This window comes from Mobula birostris, chromosome 3 (genome assembly GCF_030028105.1).
Source record: "Mobula birostris isolate sMobBir1 chromosome 3, sMobBir1.hap1, whole genome shotgun sequence".
Taxonomy (NCBI): Eukaryota; Metazoa; Chordata; class Chondrichthyes; order Myliobatiformes; family Myliobatidae; genus Mobula; species Mobula birostris.
In genome coordinates, this window is record NC_092372.1 from 63,555,576 (window position 1) to 63,578,904 (window position 23,329).

At 42.7% G+C, this 23,329-nt stretch overlaps 1 protein-coding gene across 3 annotated transcripts in view; it reads right to left on the reverse strand.

The window, feature by feature from the left end:
- Nucleotides 1-285: 285 nt before the first annotated feature.
- Nucleotides 286-23,329, reverse strand: part of gabrb1 (gamma-aminobutyric acid type A receptor subunit beta1) — a 292,075-nt gene continuing 269,031 nt past the window's right edge. For all 3 annotated transcript variants that reach the window (XM_072251844.1, XM_072251842.1, XM_072251843.1), the window contains one exon: nt 286-633. In XM_072251844.1, the coding sequence (XP_072107945.1) occupies nt 286-633 (348 nt within the window). The remainder of the gene's footprint in view (nt 634-23,329) is intronic.

Genomic DNA, 23,329 nt, shown 5'->3' on the forward strand with positions numbered 1-23,329 from the left:
CTCAAATATTTTATAAAGAAACAGACTCTGTTTCCTATTTAAAATCGAAGATGCTGGATGGTGGTGGCTAGGATTTAAACATTTAGTTGTGGTAATTTATTTTAAAGCCAAACCATTTGTAGTCATCAGACACAAATTCATTGACAAACTCAATGTATGTATTTAATCCTCCAAACTATAATCGGGCTGAATATCTTACCTTGATGTGTTGCTATTACAGTCCTTTAAGGGTTAATAAGAGGAAACAAAAAAGGAAATCTAATATTACAGTACATAATAATTGAGCTAATGCACATAGTAAAGCCAGTAAACCAAGTTAAAAAACCCAAATGTGACAGGAAAGACCACCCGTGACCACCTGTCTATGGCATTAACATCAGCCAAATCTGGGATTTTTATTTTCAGTTGTGACGTCCGTCGTCGTAAACGTCCCTTCTTCTGAACCACGTGCCTTTCCAAAGCACTTCTACCATAGCCATCCCTACTTGCAACGGGTCTTCTGTGCTGAATGCTGCCACTGTCATAAGAAAACATGGTGGTTCTTGGATCATTGATATTCGTCAACACCTCAGAACCTGTGATTTCATTTCTAATTTCAAGAGTGGTTAGAAGAATATTTCCATGTGCATCCACCTGTATTGAGAAGAGAAATATTTTTAGCACAAATCTAAACACACACACACACACATATATATATATATGTATAAAACACACATATATTTGTACAACATTTGCAGTTATTGTTTAAACATATGCAGAAATTTGGTCCATTTTGTCTGCAATTGTGTGTCTTTCACATTTGAGATCCAGAGTCATCTTGATGCAATTCTTTAAGTCCTGTAGATAACTTACATATTTCAAGCACATGAAAAGACCAACTCTGCTGCAGTGCTGACAGAGGTATCGATGAGGAAGTTCTGTTTTAGTGCTGACTCTGTCCAAGATACTGGGGAAGGGATAAAATAGCAGTTAAATTAATTGATTTTTAAAAGTTTAGAGTTGCAGCAAGGTGACAGGCCCTTTCAGCCCAATGAATGCACACCACACAATTACACCCATGTGACCTACTCACCTGTACATCTTTGAAATGTGGGAGGAAACCTGAGAACCCAGTGGAAATCCACATGGTCATGGGGAGAACGTACAAACTCTTTACAAGACACTTCAGCCCACAATGTTGTGCAGACTTCTCGATCTGCTCTAATCTAACCCTCCCTCCTACATAGCCCCCCATTTTTCTATCATTAATGTGCCTATGTAAGAGTTTCTTAAATACTCATAATGTATCTACCTCCATCACCATGCCTAGCAGGGTGTTCCATGAACTCACCACTCTCTGTATAAAATTTACCTGTGACATCCTCCAATCACCTTAAAATTATGGCCCCTGGTATTAGCCCTTTCTGCTCTGGGAAAATGTTTCCGGCTATCTGCTCAACTCATGCAAATTAAGATCTTTCATACTGAAATACAAGTGCTCTTGTAACTTTCTTAGAGCAGTATTGCCATTTGAGAGTTCTAGCCATCTCTGCTTGTATCTGGTCTTCTTGTCCTAATTTTGGAACTGTCAGAGGAAAACATGTTCATTCTTGGGTCAGATTAAGTAAGAAATTACAATTTTGACTGTAAATAGGAAGATTCTGATCAGGCATAGATGCACAGTGGAGAGTATCCTCACTGGCTGCGTCACGACCTGGTATGGAAACACGAATGCCCACGAACAAAGTACTCGACAGAAAGTGGTGGGTGCAGCCCAGTCCATCACAGACACAGGCCTCTCCACCATCAACCACACTTACATGGAGCACTGCCACAAGAAAGCAGCATCCCACCATCATCAAGGACTCCCACCATCCAGGTCACATTCTCTTCTTGCTACTACCATCAGGCAGGAAGTACAGGAGCCTTAGGTCCCACATCACCAGGTTCAGGAACAGTTATCGCCCCACAACCATCCGACCCTTGAGTCGGCACTCACCTCAACACTGAACTAATCCCACATCTTACAGACTCAACATTCAAGGACTCTACAACTCATGTTCTCAGAATTAATTCTTAATTTGCACAATTTTTCTTCTTTTGCACATTTGTTGTTTGTCAGTCTTTGCTTAGGTATAGTCTTTCATAAATTCTATTGTATTTCTTTATTTTCCAGTAAATGCCTGCAAGAAACGAATCTCAAGTGGTATATGGTAATATATCCATACTTTGATAATAAATTTTCTTCACTATGATGTAATTTCAGTTGTCATTTGCACGTCATATGCTTGCTTATTTTAGACCTTTTCTTGAATGTGGTTAAAGTGCAAACATTTCAAGTATAGGTTTATAATTGTTTCCTTAAATATTGAATGATGATAGATGCATCATATGTAGCTGTATGGTGGGAGGGCGATGACATTTTCCAATAAATTGCTTGCTTGTGAGTAAAATGGTGGCCACAGCCACATCCGTCTTTTGTGTATAAGCAACATTGCCCTAATAGCAATTAACTGCTTTGAGATTATAGCTGATTTTGAAATTATGAGATCATGGACCATATCCAGATTATGGAAGAGGAGGTTCTTGCTGTCCTGAGGTGAATTAGAATGAATAAATCCTCTGGGCCTGATGAGGTGTCCCTGCAGACTTTGTGGGAGGCTGGTGCATAAAGTGCAGGAGCTCTGGCAGAGATACTTAACGTATCCTTAGCTGTGAGCAAGGTGCTGGAGGACTGGATGACAGGTAGTATTTTTCTGTTGTTTAAGGAAGGGTCTAAAAATAAGCCAGGAAATTATAGGCCACTGAGCCTGATGTTAGTTATGGGTAAGTTTTTGGAAGGTATTATAAGGGACGTGATTTGTAAGTATTTGGATAGCCAGGGCCTGATTGCGGATAGACAACGCAGTCTACCCAAATACCTATATATCATATGGCTTTGTACATGACAAGTCATGGCTAACCAATTTTATCGAATTTTTTGAGGAGGTTACCAAGAACAATGTGGTTTTGTGAAAGACAAAGGTACAAGAAACGCATTATTGATGTTAAGGATACTATCAGAACGAGCTATTCAAGTGCAAAAAGATTTGTTTGTTTGTTTTATCGACTACACAACAGCATTTGATAAAGTGAAGCAAAATAAGTTATTTGAAATATTACAGAAAACTCTAGATCTAGATTTGAAAGACCTCCGCCTAATCAGAAATCTGTACTGGGAACAAACTGCCGCTGTAAGAATAGATGGAGAAGTGAGTCAGTTTACGAAAATCAAGAGAGGCGTTAGACAAGGGTGCGTTTTCTCCCCTGATTTATTTAATGTGTACAGTGAAACAATATTACAAAAAATAAGAGACATCTTGGGAATCAAAGTTGGCGGTGAAAAAATCAATAATTTCAGATATAAAGATGACACTTTGTTAATTGCAAGTACGGATGAAGAACTACAAAACTTAATTGATATAATTGTTGAAGAAAGTGCAAAAATGGGTCTATCTATTAATTGCAAAAAGACAGAATGTATGGTGATATCCAAAAAGAAGGAGAATCCTATCTGCAGGCTGAGAATAAATAGGGAAGATATAAGACAAGTACAGAACTTTTGCCTCTTATGAAGCTGGGTGACATCAGATGACAGGTGCGACTTGGACACCAAGAGAAGAATAGGAATGGCAAAAGACACCTTTATGAGAATGAAGAGTATACTGACCAATACTAAACTAGGCATGACAACCCGCCTCAGAGTACTGAAATGTTACGTTTATCCAGCTTATGTTGTATGGCTCAGAATGTTGGACAATATCTAGTAACATGAGGAAACGAATTGAAGCAGCAGAGATGTGGTTTTTGAGGAGGATGCAAAGAATATCATGGACAAAACGAATATCTAACGAAGACGTCATGAACAGAGCAAACACAAAAAGAGAAATAATGTATGAGATCATGAAAAGGCAACGTAACTTCATTGGACATGTGATTAGGAGAGAGGAGTTAGAATGACGGTAATTATGTGAAAGATTGAAGGGAAGAAAGCACGAGGAAGACAAAGACAAATGCTGATGGAGACAGCAGCCAGAGAACTGGAAATGAATATCAATGAATTGATCCACTTGACCCGAAACAGGGGTGTGTGGGCCATGGCAGTCAAATCTCAAACTGGGCACGGCACCTGATAATGATGATGACCAAGAAAGCTGATGAAAGGAGGGCAGTAGATGTTGTCTGCATGGACTTTAGCAAGGATTTTGACAAAGCCACGCATGGGAAGCTGTTCCAGCAGGTTAGGTTACTTGGCATTCAGAATGAAATTGTCAACTGGCTTTGAAATTGACATTGTGGGAAAAGCCAGAGAGTGGTTGTAGATGGCTGTCTCTCTGACTGGAGGCCTGTGACTAGTGGTGTACCTCAAGAATTGGTGCTAGGTCCATTGTTGCTTAACATCGATATTAATGATTGGTTGATAATATGGTTAACTGGATCAGAAAATTTCCAGATGACACCAGGACTGGGGGCATAGTGGACAGTGAGGAAGGCTATCAGAGCTTACAGCAGGATCTGGATCCACTGGGAAAATGGGCTGAAAAGTGGAAGATGGAATTTAATACAGATAAATGTGAAATGTTGAACTATGGGAGGACAAACCAGGGTAAGAATTACAAAGTGAATCATAGGGCAATAGGCTGTGTGTTAGAATTGAAGACAGGTCTACAATTCCTTGAAAGTCACATCACAGGTAGGGTGATAAAATGAGCTTTTGGCATTTTGGCACATTTATAAATTGCAACACTGAGTACAAGAGTTGGAATGCTATGTTGCAGTTGTGTAAGATGTTGGTGAGACCAAATTTAGAGTATTGTGTGCTGCTCTGGTCACCTAACTACAGGAAAGATATTAATAAGCTTGGTAGAGTGCAGAGAAAATTTATAAGTACGTTGCTGTGACTTGAGGACCGGAGCAATTTGGGAAAGATTGGAAAGATTAGGGCTTTATTTATTGAAGAGCAGGAGAATGAGGAGGGATCTCATAGAGATACACAAACTATGAGAAGTATAGATAGGGTGAAGACTTGCAAACATTTTCTCTTCTGCTTGTATGAGATGAGAGCTAGGGCTATCGGTTTAGGGTGAAAGGAGAAACATTTAAGGGGAAACTGAGGGAGTACTTCTTTACTCAGAGGGTGGTGTGTGTGTGGAGTGAACTGCCAGCAGAGGTGGTAAAAACAAGTTTAATGATAACACTTAAGTGAAGTTTGGATAGTTTCAGTACATGAGAGAGCTGAGAGAGGTTTGGAACACAATGGTCTGTATGCAGGTAGATGGGACTAGGCAGAAGACCAGGCTGACACAGATTTGAAGGGTCTGTTTCTATGCTATAGTGCTCTGTGACGATGTTCAATAACCAAACCTGCACCATAACATTCCCAGTTGGGTGTACTTTAGGATATCCTTTGCAGTAGTATCATGACCAAGAGAGGATACAGGCGTTACTTAGAAACATAGAAAACCTACAGCACCATACAGGCCCTTCGGCCCACAAAGCTATGCCGAACATGTCCTTACCTTAGAAATTACCTAGGGTTACCCATAGCCCTCTATTTCTCTAAGCTCCATGTACCGATCCAGGAGTCTCTTAAAAGACCCTATCATATCTGCCTCCACCACCATTGCCGGCAGCCCATTCCACACACTCACCACTCTCTGCGTACAAATCTTACTCTTGACATCTCCTCTGTACCTATTTCTAAGCACCTTAAACCTGTGCCCTCTCGTGCTAGCCATTTCAGGCCTGGGAAGAAGTCTCTGAATATCCACATCGATCAATGCTGCTCATCATCTTGTACATCTCTACTGGGTCACCTCTCATCTGCCATCACTCCAAGGAGAAAAGGCTGAGTTCACTCAACCTTTTCTCATAAGGCATGCTCTCCAATCCAGGCAACATCCTTGTAAATCTCCTCTGCACTCTTTCTATGGTTTCCACATCATGTAGTGAGGTGACCAGAGCTGAGCACAGTACTCCAAGTGGGGTCTGACCAGGGTCCTATATAACTGCAACATTACCTCTTGGCTCTGAAACTCAATCCCACAATTGATGAAAGCCAATGCACCATATGCTTTCTTAACCATAGAGTCAACTTGCGCAGCGGCTTTGAGTGTCCGATGGACTTGGACCCCAAGATCTCTCTGATCCTCCATACTGCCAAGAGTCTTACCATTAATACTATATTCTGCCATCATATTTGACCTACCAAAATGAACCACCTCACACTTATCTGGGATGAACTCCATCTGCCTCTCCTCAGCCCAGTTTTGCATCTTACCATTGTCCCACTGTAACCTCTGACAGCCCTCCACACTATCCACAACGCCCCAACCTTTATGTCATTAGCAAATTTACTAACCCATCCCTCCACTTCCTCATCCAGATCATTTATAAAAATCACGAAGAGGAGGGGTCCCAGAACAGAATCCTGAGGCAAACCACTGTTGACCGACATCCATGCAGAATATGACCCGTCTACAACCACTCTTTCCCTTCTGTGGGCAAGCCGGTTCTGGATCCACAAAGCAATGTCCCCTTGGATCCCATACCTCCTTACTTTCTCAATAAGCATTGAATTGAGTACTTTGTCAAGTGCCTTGCTGAAATCCACATACACTACATCTACTGCTCTGCCTTCATCAATGTGTTTAGTCACATCCTCAAAAAATTCAATTAGGCTCGTAAGGCATGACCTACCTTTGACTAATCCATGCTATTGCTAATCATATTATGCCTCTTCAAGTAAGACTCACTAGTCTACAACTTCCTGGGCAATCTCTACTCCCTTTCTTGAATAAGGGAACAATATCCGAAACCCTCCAATCCTCTGGAACCTCTCCTGTCCCCATTGATGATGCAAAAATCATCGCCAGAGGCTCAGCAATCACCTCCCTCACCTCCCACAGTAGCCTGGGGTACATCTTGTCTAGTCCTGGTGACTTATCAAAAAGCTCCAGCATACCCTCTTTCTTAATATCTACATGGTCAAGCTTTTCAGTTCATTGTAAGTCATCCCTATAATCACCAAGATCTTTTTCCATAGTGAATACTGAAGCAAAGTACTCATTAAGTACCTCTGCTATCTCCTCCAGTTCCATACACACTTTTCCACTGTCACACTTGGTTGGCCCTATTCTCTCACATATTATCCTCTTGCTCTTCATATACTTGTAGAATGCGCCTTGGGATTTTTCTTAATCCTCTCCGCCAAGGCCTTCTCATGGCCCCTTTTGGCTCTTCTAATTTCTTTCTTAAACTCCTTCCTACTAGCCTTATCATTTTCTAGATCTCTATCATTACCTAGTTTTTTGAACCTCTCATAAGCTCTTCTTTTCTTCTTGACTAGATTTACAACAGCCTTTGTACACCATGGTTCCTGTACCCTACCATCCTTTCCCTGTCTCATTGGAACGTACCTATGCAGAACTCCATGCAAATATCCCCTGAACATTTGCTACATTTCTTCCATACATTTCCCTGAGAAAATCTGTTCCCAATTTATCCTTCTAAGTTCCTACCTGATAGCCTCATATTTCCCCTTACTCTAATTAAGTGTTTTCCTAACTTGTCTGTTCCTATCCCTCTCCAATGCTATGGTAAAGGAGATAGCATTGTGACCAATATCTCCAAAATGTTCCCCCACGGAGACATCTGACACCTGATCAGGTTCATTTCCCAATACCAGATCGTACAGCCTCTCCTCTTGTAGGCTTATCTGCATATTGTGTCAAGCAACCTTCCTGAACACACCTAACAAACTCCACCCCATCTAAACCCTTTGCTCTAGGAACATACCAATCGATATTTGGGAAATTAAAATCTCCCACCACAACAACCCTGTTATTATTACACCTTTCCAGAATCTGTTTCCCTATCTGTTCCTCAATGTCCCTGTTACTATTGGGTGGTCTATAAAAAACAACCAGTAGAGTTATTGACCCCTTCCTGTTCCTAACTTCCACCCACAGAGACTCCGTACACAATCTCTCCATGAATTCCACCTTTTCTGCAGCCGTGACACTATCTCTGATCAACAGTGCCATGCCCCCACCTCTTTTGCCTCCTTCCCTGTCCTTTCTGAAACATCTAAAGCCTGGCACTCGAAGTAAACATTCCTGTCCCTGAGCCATCCAAGTCTCTGTAATGGCCACAACATCATAGCTCCAAGTATTGATCCACGTTCTAAGGTCATCCGCTTTGTTCATAATACTCCTTGCATTAAAATAGACACAACTCAAACCATCGGTCTATCACCTTCTTTATCACTTGCCTATCCTCCCTCTCCCACTGTCTCCAAGCTTTCTCTATTTGTGAGCTGACCACCTCTTCCTCCGTCTCTTCAGTTCGGTTCCCACCCCCAGCAATTCTAGTTTAAACTCTCCTCAGTAGCCTTAGCAAACCTCCCTGCCAGGATATTGGTCCCCCGGGATTCAAGTGCAACCCGTCCTTTTTGTACAGGTCACACCTGCTGCAACAGAGGTCCCAATGATCCAGAAATCTGAATCCCTGCCCCCTGCTCCAATCCCTCAGCCACGCATTTATCCTCCACCTCATTCTATTCCTATACACTGTTACATAGCACAGGCAGTAATCCTGCGATTACTACCCTTGTGGTCCTGCTTCTCAACTTCCTTCCTAACTCCCTGTAATCTGTTTTCAGGATCTCCTTCTTTTTCCTACCTATGTCGTTGGTACCAATATGTACCACAACCTCCAGCTGTTCACCTTCCCACTTCAGGATATCGTTGATGTAATGAGAAACATCCCGGAACCTGGAACCTGGGAGGCAAACTACCATCTGTGTTTCTTTCCTATGTCCACAGAATTGCCTGTCTACCCCACTAACTATAGAGTCCCCTATCACTGCTGCCGTCCTTTTCATTTCCCTACCCTTCTGAGCCACAGGGCCAGACACTGTGTCAGAGGCATGGTCACTGTTGCTTCCCCCAGGTAGGCCGCCCCCCCCCCCCCCCCCCCAACAGTACTCAAACAGGAATACTTATTGTTTAGGGGGACATCTACAGGGGTACTCTCTAGCCTCTGACTCTTGCCCTTCCCTCTCCCAACTGTTATCTGTCTCCCGAGGCCCCTGTGTGACTACCTGCCTATAGCTCCTCTCTATCAGCTCCTCACTCAACTCCTACTTTACATCTGGACTTCAGACAGGAAAGATATAGCAACATAATGCTAATAGTTTTGCATCATCAGCCCTGGAGCTGTGACTTCAAATTCTACCATGGACAACAATGAAAGTAAATATCACAAATAATGTCATCTATGATTTTCCCTCAGGGAAGTAACTATGATCTTGATGCCCATGGAAAAGCAATAGCAAATTACCAAGCCATTTATTTGAAAAGAATGACTACCAGGGGCAAAATAATTGGAAACATTAGCATAAATATGTGGCAACTGCTCAAGCATCAAATTACAATAAAATTCAGAGAGTCTGGCTGACCAAGCAAGATGTCCTTCATGAACAACTGGGGACTGGTGCTCCAGAACGTGGTAACATATCCTTAGCAATAAACTATCCAAAGCATGGATGCACTGGGAGAGCCACTTCCTCATGAAGATTAGGTTTATAGCACTAAAATCAGGTGACGCTGACCTTTACAAAAAATTAAGATAAAAGTTCCACAAAGCTATCAGAGATCCTTACAGACTGTATCAGTCCAAAATTAAGTCCCAGACCAGCCGTCAGTTGTGCTAATATTCTTGTTTTACCTCATACTACCTCAATGCACAATGTAATGATCTGACCTGTATGAACAATATGCAAGGCAAGTTTTCACTATATATTTGTACATGTGTCAAAAATAAACCAATTCCAATTCCATCCAAAGACTTTGAAGTCTCAGTGTATCCAAAGCCTTCCCTCAATTTACAAGATTGCAACACCTTTGTCAACACACAGCCTGGCAGCTTCGAATGGTGGAGCTCCAACAATTTTCAGGAAACTCAACTCTGTCCATGACATGGTGGTTCATCTGAATGGCACATCATCCACTACATTAAATGGTCATTATTTCTATCTCCACTCCTCCATGAGTTTAGCTGCACTGTAGCAAGGCTTCTTTGACAGTACATTGTAGGCTATGAATTTTGCTGTTGAGAACAATCAAGGTAGCAAGCACATAAAAAGGCTTTCTCCTGTAAGTTTTACATCAAGTCATATACCACATTGATTGGAAGTTGCATTCCTCCATTGTCACTTTTGGCTGTTTGGAATCCATATCTGATATATTTTCTTAAGTTATTTTAATGATGAACATGAACAGTGGTTAACATTGCTCCCTTACTGAGCCAGTAACTAGGCTTCAATCCTGTTCTGCAGAGATTCCACGTTCTCTGAGTGCTCTTTTCCTTCCCCCAGATTCTGAAGGTGTATTGGTAGGTTAATTGGTTACTGTAAATTATCCCTTGGTGTAGGCAAATGGCAAATGAGAGAGAGAAGGGGAGAAGGGGAGAGGAGGAGTGGGGGGGGGAGAGAGAGAGAGAGAGAGAGAGAGAGAGAGAGAGAGAGAGAGAGAGAGAGAGAGAGATGAGAGAGATTAAGTTGCAGAGCTTCAAGGAAATCATGGGGATAGGGGGATGGAGGGGGGAGGAATTGGTTCTGATAAGTTTGCTCTGTTAGGACACAGCATGGGCTTGATGAGCCAGCTGACCTCCTTCTGCACTGGAATAATGTGACATACTGTGCATTTCTGCTAATATCTGGACTTGTCAACTGTTTTGGATAAACTGATGTTCACAGAACATGGAGGATGGGAAACCCAGCAAGAGACCAGAGTCATATTTCAAGATGACAAAAGCTTGGATGAAGATGTCGGCAGCAGCAGGTGTGGATACTGCTTTAGAAGTAGAAGATAGCAGTTGACGTAAACAGACTTCATGATGCTGGGGTTAGGAAGCCAGAAACTTAATTTAGGATTAAGCACGTTGTTGGAGATTTTAACAGTCTGATTAACCTGGAACTGAGATTACTGCAGTGTAAGAGATTCTGATGGAGGACATGACTTTTACTCTCAAAACATAACTGAAAGAAATTACAGCTGATTAAATACTGCATCATGAACAAATAGATTCAATGCAGAGGTCAGGAAATTGTGTACTTCTGAAATTGGATAGTAATAGAGATGGGGCAAGCTGTGATTAAGTATAGAGCCTGCAACAGCCATCTACAATTACTACCTCAGCAGCACAGTTCCTCTGGTACAGTGGATTCACAAAGCTAAAGAGATGATGCAACAAACAACTGCAATAAAACACTGTGGAAGGGCTTCTCAATATCTTGTCCAAGGTATGTTGGTTGTTAACGCAAACACCACATTCCATCGTATATTATGATGTTTATCTGATAAATAAACTTGAATCTTGAATCATATCCAAACTCCATAAAGCTGCTGGACTCATTAATCTGTCCTCCAGGGTGAGGGAGAATGAAAAGCACTGATTTAGAGACTGGGTGGTGAGGTCCCTGTAGTCATATGCATGAAGAAACAACATTCATAAGTGCTGGTGACCCATTCGTATGACTACCCTAGCCAAACCAGATTAGAATGCGTAGCACCCTTTGCCATCAGTTGCCTACAAATTGATTATATATAGGGCAACAGACATCATTAATCTATAGTTACTACCAGAACAGACAGCTTTCTTCAAAAACAAACAGATGCATCACTAACCAGGCAGTGCAGCCTTCTTGAAACACTTAAGGTAATTTTCAATGGATGGAGTAACCAGGCAATATGGTTAGCATTCAAAAGCTGAATATGACACTGACATCATCTGTCTAAAGTGACTAACGTATAAAATACTTAAGGCAAATGAGCATAGGGGAAAGGCGATGCCAAATATCTCATCGCATCAGCAGGTGAGGAGGTTGAAGTTGAAATTTCAAAGTCACATCAAGTTTATTGCTATATGTACAAGTACATGTATGTCCTGGAGTAACAGAAATCTTCAGTAACACCACAGGCATATAGCATCAGGAAATACAACAAATATACGTGCACAGTGCCACGCAGACCAGTGCAATCACTAACTTCTACTGAACTGGCATCCTATCATCACAGTTATCGCATGGGCAGGAAAGTTTTGGAGAAGCTCATGTTTATAGAGAGTGGAATCTGGGACCCAGGCTGAGACTACATTGAACAGACATGTCTGTTAGCAAAACAGATGTGACTGGGGTTTCAACAGCAGCTGCTGAGACAATGACAGAGGCAAAGTCATGGTGGTGAAAATCAGAAGCCATGGTGACAGAACACTTAGGTTCTGAACCTGATCTTGCAGGTAAAATTCTGCCAAAGTTTCGAACTGTCTGATTCAATCTCAGATTGTAGCCAGATGGAGGGTTGAAATCAGTCGACTGGGAGGGGTAAATTTCAGAAGTGGCTGGGATGAAAGCAGCATTGCACAAGTGGACACGTGGAAACACACCAAGTATTCACATTGCAGGATGGAGTATGGTGACATACCATAAGGTATAGGAGCAGAGTGAGGTCATTTGGCCCATCGAGTCTGCTCCACCCCTTCATCGGCCCCAATCTCCTGCCTTCTCCCCATATCCCTTCATGCCCTGGCCAGTCAAGAATCTATCAACCTCTGCCTTAAATATCCATAAAGACTTGGCCTCCACAGCTGCCTGTGGCAAAGAATTCCACAGATACACTACTCTCTGACTAAAGAAATTCCTCCTCATCTCCATTCTAAAAAGACTCCCCTTTATTTTGAGGCTGTGTCCTCTGGTCTTAGACAGTCCCACCATGGAAACATCCTCTCCACATCCACCTTATGCAGTCCTTTTACCATTCGGTAGTTTTCAATGAGACCCCCCCCCCGCCATGCTGCTAAATTTCAGACAGTCCGACCCTATGTCACCTCTTTCTAATGATCTGATTTCAGATTTTACCAAAACAGCAACGCTGCACCCTCTGCCTTCCTGCCTGTCCTTTCGATACAATGTGTATCCTTGGACATTAAGCTCCCAGCTATAATCTTCTTTCAGCCATGATTAGCTGACGCCTATAACACCATACCTTCCAATCCAGACAAAAGACTGTTGACAGGGCTACATGTTCATCTGCCTTATTCTGTGTACTGTGCACACTTAAATATAACACCTTCTGTCCTGGACTTACCATTTTTGCTTTGGTCAGCCTTTTATGTTGCAATTCATCCCGTTGAGTACAATTTTGCCCTGTCAACAGTCTTTTGTCCTACACATTGCCTTTGTTTGTAAACCAGCTAGCATCTGCCTTTCCTGAGATACTTCTTGCATTGAAATATACGCAATTCAGGACACTAGTCACACCATGCTCAACCTTCTGATTCCTTACTTTGTCTGAGGTCTAACATCTGCCTCAACAACCTCCCCACTAACTGTTCTGGTACTCTGGTTCGCATCCCCCCTGGAGTTTAAACTCCAGTTTAAACCCCACCATGCAGCACTAACAAACTTTTCTGCCAAGATATTAGTTCCCCCTCCAGTTCAGGTGCAAACCACCCCTCTGTACAGGTCCTGCCTTCCCTGGAAGAGAGCCCAATGATTCAAATATCTTACGCCTTCCCTCCTACATCAACTCCTTAGCCACATATTTAACCGTATAATCTCCGTAGTTCTGACCTCCCTAGTACAGGGCACAGGCAGCAATGCTGAGATCACAACCCTGTAGGTCTTGTCCTTTAACTTAGCACCTAACTCTCTGAACTCCCTGTGCAGAATCTTGTCACTTGCCCTATCCATGTCATTGGTACCTACATGGACCATGACTTCTGGCTGTTCACCCTCCCACTTAAGAATGCTGAGGACTCAATCTGAGATATCTCAGACTCTTTCCTTTTCCCGAACTAGTGAGTTCACTGTCACTACAGTGTGCCTCTTCCTCCACTTCCCTTCTGCATCACAGAGACAGACAGTGCCAGAAACACTGTTGTTAAGGGGGATGGCTACAGGGGTACTCCGCACTGGCTCCTTCTCTCCTTTCCCCTTCCTATCACCCACTTTCCTGTATCCTGCATCTTGGGTGTACTGTAACTATTTCTCTATATGTCCTATCTATCACCCCCTCAGCCTTCCAAATGATCTGGAGTTCATCCAGTTCCAGCTCCAACCCCTTAATGTGGATTGTTAGAAGCTGCAGCGGGATGCACTTCTTGCAGTTGTAGTCTTCAGGGACACTGACGGTCTCCCTGCCTTCCCACATCCTGCAAGAAGAGCATTCCAGTATCCTGCCTGGCATCTCTACTGCCCTAGCTGTGCAGTTATAAAGAAGGGAAGGAAAAATAACTTAACCTAGGGCTTTTCTTTTTTTTTTTGTCTTCTTTAACTGATGCTCCACTTTGCTGAAGCCTCCAAGAGCTAAAGCATGAAGATCACCACTCTGACTCTGTCTATTCAGACGACAGCTGCTGCAATGTTGGCTGCTGTGCTTGCCCCTGCCTTCCTTCAATTTGCTCTTGCTGAACAATCCCAAACACCAACTGGCCTCTGGTCAAAGCTCTTTTTTTCTGTAGTGACCCGCTGCTGCCTTTTGTACTTGGGCAGTGGACCTGATTGAATTCCACTCCTCTCAAAACTTCCAATGTCTTGATTGGCCACTGGTCTATGTTACAAAATAGAGAACTGACTAGGCATTACGGGACTTGACCTTATTCTATAGACAGAACTGACTAGCAGAGCACTTGCTTATCAGTACGGGAAGCAGCTTGAGCCAGATTCACAAGGTCATTGAGTACTAGGGCATTGTTCTGGCTCAGAAACAGTGAAAACGTAGGGTCAGAGAATGTTGAATCTTTGTGGGTAGAATTAAGAAACTGTGAGGATAAAAAAAAAATGAGAATCATATATAGCCCTCCAAATAGTAGCCAAGATGTGGGGTTGAGATTGCAAAGGGAGCTGAAAAGGGCATATAATAGGGGTAATTTCACAATTGTAATGGGGGACTTCACTATGCAAGGGGATTGGGAAAATCAGGTTGGCATCGGATTGCAAGAGAGGGAATTTGTTGAATGTTTATGAGATGGGTTTTCAGAGCAGCTTGTGCTTGAGCCTACTCGGGGAAAGGCTATCTTAGATTGGATATTGTGTAATAATATCGATTTTATTAAAGAACTTAAGTTCCTCCAGCGTGTTGTGAGTGTTGCCTTAAGGAATTCACACATTATGGATTCAGAACTGGCTTGCCCACAGAAGGTAAAGAGTTGTTGTCGACGGGTCATATTCTGCATGGAGGTCGGTCACCAGTGGTGTGTCTTAGGGATCTGTTCTGGGACCCTTACTCTTCGTGATTTTTATAAATGACCTGGATGAGGAAGTGGAGGGATGGGTTAGTAAAATTGCTGATGACACAAAGGTTGGAGGTGTTGCGGATAGTGTGGAGGGCTGTCAGAGTTTATAGCCGGACGTTGAAAGGATGCAAAACTGGGCTGAGAAGTGGCAGATGGAATTCAACCCAGATAAGTGTGAAGTGGTTCATTTTGGTAGGTCAAATATGATGGCAGAATATAGTATTAATGAGAAGACTCTTGGCGGTGTGGAGGATCAGCGGGATCTTGGGGTCCAAGTCCATAGGACACTCAAAGCTGCTGCATAGGTTGACTCTGTGGTTAAGAAGGCATACGGTGTATTGGTCTTCATCAATTGTGGGATTGAGTTTAGGAGCCGAGAGGTAAGGTTGCAGCTATACAGGACTCTGGTCAGATCCCACTTGGAGTACTGTGCTCAGCTCTGGTCGCCTCACTACAGGATGGATGTGGAAACCATAGAAAGGGTGCAGAGGAGATTTACAAGGATGTTGCCTGGATTGGGGAGCATGCCTAATGAGAGTAGGTTGAGTGAACTCGGCCTTTTCTCCTTGGAGAGACGGAGGATGAGAGGTGACCTGATAGAGGTGTATAAGATGATGAGAAGCATTGATCGATGTGGATAGTCAAAGGCTTTTTTCCAGGGCTGAAATGGCTAGCCTGAGAGGGTATAGTTTTAGGGTTTTTGGAAGTAGGTACAGAGGAGATGTTCGGGGTAAGTTTTTTACGCAGAGCATGGTGAGTGCATGGAATGGGCTGCCAGCAATAATGGTGGAGGCAGATATGATAGGGTCTTTTAAGAGACTCCTGGATAGGTACATGGAGCTTAGAAAAATAGAGGGCTATGGGTAACCCTAGGTAATTTCTAAGGGAAGGACACGTCGGGCACAGCTTTGTGGGCTGAAGGGCCTGTATTGTGCTGTGGGTTTTCTACGTTTCTATGTTTCTATGTTTCTATGTAAAGGTACCCTTTGAAGACAGTGATCATAATATGATTCAATTCATACTGCAATTTGAGAGGGAGTAGCTTAAGTCAGATATATCAGTATTGCAATGGAATAAAGGAAATTATAGAGGCATAAGAGAAGAACTTGCCCAGATGGATTGGAGGGGGACACTGGCAGGGGTGATGGCAGAGCAGAGGTATCTGAAGTTTCTGGGAATAGTTCACAAAGCACAGGCTAGATAGGTCCCACAGGAGAAGAAGCTCTAAATTGCCAGAGGTAGACAACTGTGGCTGACGAGGCCAGTTAAGGACTGCGCAAAAGTGAATGGTAAATTGGAGATGACTGGGAAGTTTTTAAAATCCAGTAAAACACAATTAAAAAAGCAATAAGAAGGGAAAAGTTGAAATATGTGGGCAAACTAGCCAATTATATAGAGCAGGATATTAAACGTGTTTTCAGTCATATTAAAAGTAAAAGGGAGGTGAGCACCATGGAAAATGATGCTGGTGTGGTAATAATGGGGAACAAAGAAATGGCAGATGATCTTAATGGGTACTTTGCATCAGTCGAAGTATGTGGAAGCTACTAGCAGTATACCAAAGATACGTGAGTGTCAGGGAGCAGGACTGAGTGTCATTGATATTACAAAGGAAAAAGTGCTAGGCAAACTCTAGGGTGGATAAGTCGCCTGGACCAGATGAGCTACACCCCAGAGTTCTGAAAGAGTTTGCTGAAGAGATGTGGAGGACTGGAAGATTGCAATGTTACACCACTCTTTGAGAAGGAAGGAAAGCAAAAGAAAGAAAACAATAGGCCAGTTAGCCTAACTTCAGTGGTTGGGAAAGTGTTGGAGTCTATTTCTAAGGATGAGGTTTCAGGGTAGGCAGTGGATGTCATTTACCTGGATTTTCCGAAGGCATTTGATAAGGTGCCATACATGAGGCTGCTTAACAAGATAAAATGCTACGGTGTTACAGAAAAGACACTAGCATGCATAGAGGAATGGCTGACAGACAGGAGGCAGTGAGTGGGAATAAAGGGGGCCTTTTCTGGTTGGCTGCCAGTGACTAGTGGTATTCCTCAGAGGTCAGTACCGGGACCATTACTTTTCACATTGTTTGTCAACGATTTAGATAATGGAATTGATGGCTTTGTGGCAAAGTTTCCGGATGATCTGAAGATAGGGTAAGTAGTGCTGAGAAAGCAATGTGATTGCAGCAGGACTTAGACAAATTGGAAGAATGGGCAAAAAAGTGGCAGATTATCTAAATGGGGAGAAATTTCAAACATCAGAGATCCTAAGGGATTTAGGAGTCCTTGTGCAAGACTCCGAAAAGGTTAATTCACAGGTTTGAGTCTGTGGTAAAGAAGGCAAATGCAAGGTTGGCATTTATTTGAAGGGGAATAGAATATAGAAACAAGTAGATAATGCTGAGGCTTTATAAGGCACTGGTCAGGCTGCAATTGGAGTATTTTCAACAGATTTGGGCCCTTTATCTCAGAAAGGATGTGTTGTCATTGGAGAGTGTCCAGAGGAGGTTCACGAGGATGATTCTGGGAACGAAGCGGTTACTGTACTCACTGGAATTTAGAAGGATGTGGGGGATCTCATTGAAACCTACTGAATTTTGAAAGGTCTGTATGAAGTGGATGTGGAGAAAATGTTTCCTGTGGTGGGGGTATCCAGAGCTAGAGGGCGCAGCCTCAAAGTTGAGGGGTGATCCCTTAAGACAGAGGTAAGGAGGATTTTTTTTATCCAGAGAGTAGTGAACCTGAGGAATGCTCTGTCACAGACAGCGGCAAAGGCCAAAATGGTGGGTATATTGAAAGCAAAATCTGATAGTTTCCTTTCAGTCAGGGCATCAAAGGTTATGGCGAGAAAGCAAGCGTATGGGGTTGAGCGGGATCCGGGATCAACCACGATGGAATGGTGGAGCAGACTCAATGGGCTGAATGTCTCCCACATCTTATGGTCTTGTGGTCTAAAACATCTTGGGATGACCCAGAGCTGTGTGCCATCCATCCATAAAATGGTTAAACCATTCCATGCATACAAAACTGGGTGTATAATGAAGTAATGTATGCAATCATTTGCTAACATTATTAATCCATAAACAGCTGGGGATGAAATAGAAAGCAATATAATAAAGTTGTAAGAAACACACACACACACACACGCGCGCACGCATGCACAACAGCTTTCACTCCGCTAGTGATGGGCAATGTCTTTGATCCTTGTAATGAACTGGGTCTTGAATGATTCTTCAATTGTCTGATTTCCCATGACATAAGCTTGCATGTATAGCACCAGGTGGAAAGGTGTTCTGTGGCTGCTGTGCCGACAACACCAACCCCTCCTGGACAAAGTGCTAACTTGTGAGTGGGCAGGAGTAGGAATTCATGGGCGAGCACCGAACCCAGGTCAGTATTTAGTAGCTGGAGTATAAGGCAGCTACAGCCATAGATAGCAAAGAGAAATGAGAGAACTAAAACCTGTTGCACAGAACTACATAATAATCCAGTTGAGAGGAAATGAAGATTATTATCATCCCTAATTATTTTAAATTGTTTCCATGTTTGCTTTTATCATTTTGTTGCTCAGGAATTATTGAATAGCTGCTCAATCAATTCTGATCAAATCAACTTAAAGAATACAGTTAGCAGAATATATATAATTTGCATTTGTTAACTGTCAGAAATAATTTATGAGCTTGTTATCAAATCTATCACCATTGTGCTAACCGTTGGCAGTTCAAATAGTACATGCATATTAAAGATTGTATCACTTGCTAACAGGGTTGAGTTGAGATAGAAGAGAGAAATGGTCCACAGGACTGCATAAGTAAATTCGCCAGTCTCATTGCAGCAAGCATCATCACTTGGGGGCAGAAAGTGTAAGACACTAATTAAAACAGTAGCAAAACAATATTTAGTTCACCAGCACAAGCCTCACGAAGATCTTGTCTCTGCTCCAATTAGTACAAATTACACATGGCCTCTTTTTCACTCTTTAACTATTCTATGTATGGGGTTTGCTTGAATTGCCATATAATACATCATTTTAAAATATGGCAAATAAGATCACCAGTCCCTAACTGAGAAAATATTTTTCTGCTGCTGTGGAGAAGTCCTCCATGGTGAGGCTTTCAGCATGATAGCAATGTTAGAAATCAATAATAATAGAAAAATAAAATTTAACAACTAAATAAAAAATAATTATCCATTCAGGAAAGCCTGCTCTTTACCGTAGTTTTGATTTCTGGTCCTTTAAGTAGTGAGGGTGGGATTATTTTGGTCAGATGTATTCTTTGCTTTAGCACACTATAACCCGTGGGGACTGCAGTGCTTGTGTTCTTATGGGTATTTATTTAAATTCATGGACAACAGAATTAATAAGTGGCTGCATAATTCCTTGGTTTGCTTATGCATGTGTATTCTCAGTTTGAGGAAGGTAGTTAAATTTCTGCTGTTGGGATATTTGCAGGTAGATTTTTCATATGGCACTGTTTTGCCTTGGATGGCTGATATTTTTTTTTCCTAGGCAGTTCCTCAGCACTGAGTGTGACTTGCGTCCACACGGTTTTTTGTGGACTCTGAGATTGACGAGGTCAATGTCAGATCCACTATTCTCCTCAGATGGGAGAGGACAAACAGGTGGGCGGTTTGTGAGGAGAATTGCTCCCTTCCAGACTTTGACCACATCAATCTATCAGTTACTCTGCACACCCTGTAATCTCTCAGAACAAAATGTCTGTTTTGGGAGACAAGTGTCAGGCATGTGAATGATGTGGCCTGGCCAGTGCTGCTGGCTAAATTAGGGCCAATGCTAGGGATATTAGTTTGGAGGAGAACATTGACATTGATTTGCTTATCCTTCCAGTAAGTTTGAGATTTTGTGAAGATGGTATTAATGGTTTGATTCCTGCTGCCAGTAATCCAGTTGTTAGAAAATGATAGATGGTCGAGGATCACGATTGCCCAGTAGACCATCAATTTAGTGTCAAGGCTTGATCTTCAAAAACTCTTTTGCTCAATCAATCAAAGGTTGTGTTGTCAGAATGAAAATCATAGTGAACGACTATCTTTCCTGAGGGGTGGCTCTGAAGATGTGAGAAACGGTCCGTGCAACATTTGATGTAAGGCTTTAAGAGAAGTTTGAAAAAAAGATCATTTGAATCAGCATCATAATAGGCAATTTATGTTTGAAAATAAGGATAAAGGGGAGATAAGGTATATTGTTTGCCAGCTCCATATCTCCATATCAGGACTGGCCTGATCCAAAAAGCAGCAATATGGGTCTTTGTACCTGCAAAGATCTATTATAGATGTGATTTGGATGAAAATATAATTGACCTGATTAATAAATATGCAAATGAAATGAAAAGTGGTGGAGTTGTGATTGGTGGAGAAAGCTGTCAAAGGATACAAGAGGATGAAGATCAGTTGGAAATATGAGTGGAGAGATGGCAGATAGAATTTAATCTGGACAAGTGTAAGATGTGAACTTAAGAAATTCTGCAGATGCCTGAAACCCAAAGCTACACACACAAACTGCTGGAGGAACTCAACAAGTCAGGCAACATCCGTGGAAATGAACAAACAGTTCACTTTGCAAGCTAAGGTCATTCTTCAGGACTGGAAAGGGGGAAGATGCCAGAATAAAAAGGTGGGGGGAGTGGAAGGAGGATAGCTGGAAGGTGAGGGGTGAAATCATGTGAGTTGGAAAGGTAAAGGTCTAGAGAGGAAGGAATCTGATAGAAGAGGAGAGTGGACTATAGAATAAAGGGAAGGACGTGATAGGCAGGTTAAGAGAAGTAACAGGACATAGCGAGGAATAGGAAAAGTGGGCAGGGGAAATGAAATTATTTTTTGTAATGGAAGGAGAAATCAATATACATGCCATCAGATTAGAGGCTAGTGAGAGGTAATAAAATGTGTTGTTCCCATCCTGAGCATGGCCTTATCATGGCACAAGAGGAGGCCATGGACCAAATTGACAGAACGGGAATCGGAATTAAAAGCTTTGACCACTGGGAAGTTGGCTTTTGGCAGATGGAATGGAGGTGCTTGGCAAGGCAGTCTCCCAGTCTACAACAAAATTTCACCAATGCAGAGGAGGCCGTATCAGGATCACAAGATGCAATAGACATCTCCAGCAGATTTCCAGGTGAAATGTTACCTCACATGAAGGACTGTTTAAGGCTCTGAGTGGAGGTGATGGAAGTGAATGGACAGGTGTAGCACTTTGGCCACTTGCTGGGGTAAGTGCCAGGAGGGAGATTAGTGGGGAGGGATGAATGGACAAGGAAATTACAGTAAGAGAGATCCCAGCTGAAAGTGGAGGGAGGGGGCAGGGAGGTAAAGATATGTTTGGTTGTAGGATCCCTTTAGAGATGGCTGAAGTTGAGGAGAATGATGTGTTGGAAGCAGAGGCTCATCAGGCGGCAGTTAAGCACAACAGGAGCTCTGTCTACAACTGCGAGAAGTGCATCCAACTGCAGCTTCTGACAATCTGCATTAATGAGTTGGAGCACGAACTGGATGAACTTCTGATTATTCGGGAGGCTGAGGGGGTGATAGAGAGGACACAAAGAGAGGTAGTTACACCCAAGATGTTACACAGGAGACTAGGTGACAGTCAGAAAGGGGAAAGGGATTAAAGATCCAGTGCAGAGTACCCCATTGCCATCCCCCTCATTACTTTGGATACTGCCAGTGGGGATGTCCTAAGAGCGGTCACAGTGGTCCAATTTCTGGCACTGACTCTGCCTCTGTGACTGAAAATGGAAGGGAGGGGGGGAGAAGAGGCACACTGTGGTGAGAGGTGATTCGTTAGTTAGGGGAACGGACAGGAGGTCCTATGGGTGAGAACAAGATTGCCGGATGGCATGTTGCCTCCCAGGTGGCAGCATCCAGGATATCTTAGATCAAGACCTCAGCATTCTTAAGTGGAAGGATGAACAGCCAGAAAACGTGGCACATGTAGGTACCAATAACATGGTTAGAACGAGTGACAAGGGGAGTTCAGGGAGTTAGGTGCTAAGTTAAAGGGCATATCCTCCAGGGATGTGATCTCAGGATTGCTAACCGTGCCACGTGCTAGTGAGGCCAGAACTAGGGAGATTATACAGTTTAATACGTGGCTAAGGCAGTGGAGTAGGAGGGAGGGCATAAGGTTTTTGGATCATTAGGCTCTCTTCCAGGGAACGTGGGACCTCTACGGAAGGTACAGTTTGCAATGAACTAGAGGTGAGCTAATATCCAAGTGGGAAGGTTTGTAAATGCTGCATGCTAGGGTTTAAACTAGAGTTACAGAGGGATGGGAACCAGTGTGTCAGAACAGTTAGTGCAGAGGTCGTGGAGACAGATGTTGGTAAGACCTCAGGCAAAGTTAGGATCAAAAGGTTGAGCATAGTGTGACTATAGTCCTGAGCTGCCCATAATTCAATGTAAGAAGTATCATAGAAAAGGCATATGATAGTGCTGAAGATGAGGTAGCTGGTTTACAAACAGAGGCAATGTGTAGTGAGGAGAGGCTGTTGACAGGGAAAAATTGCAGTCAACAGGATGAGTTGCAATGTGAAAGGCGGACAAAATTGAAAAGGGTGAATACAGGACTGAAGGTGTTATATTTGAATGCACACAGTATACAGAATAAGATAGATGAACCTGTAGCACAGTTGCAGACCGACAGGTATATTCTTGTAGGCATCACTGAATCATGGCTGAAAAAAGATTATAGCTGGGAGCTTTATGTCCAAGGATACACATTCTGTCAAAAGGACAGGCAGGAAGGCAAAGGGAGCAGCGTTGCTCTTTTGGTAAAAACTGAAATCAGATCATTAGAAAGAGGTGACATAGGGTCTGAAGGTGTTGAATCATTGTGGATAGAGCTAAGGAACAGCAAAGGTTAAAAAGACCTTGATGAGGGTTGTATACAGATCCCCAAACAGTATTAAGGATGTGGTCTACAAATTACAATGGGAGATAGAAAATGCATTCCAAATGGGCAATATTACAATAGCCAGTGCAAATGAGGGGCGATAGTGGAT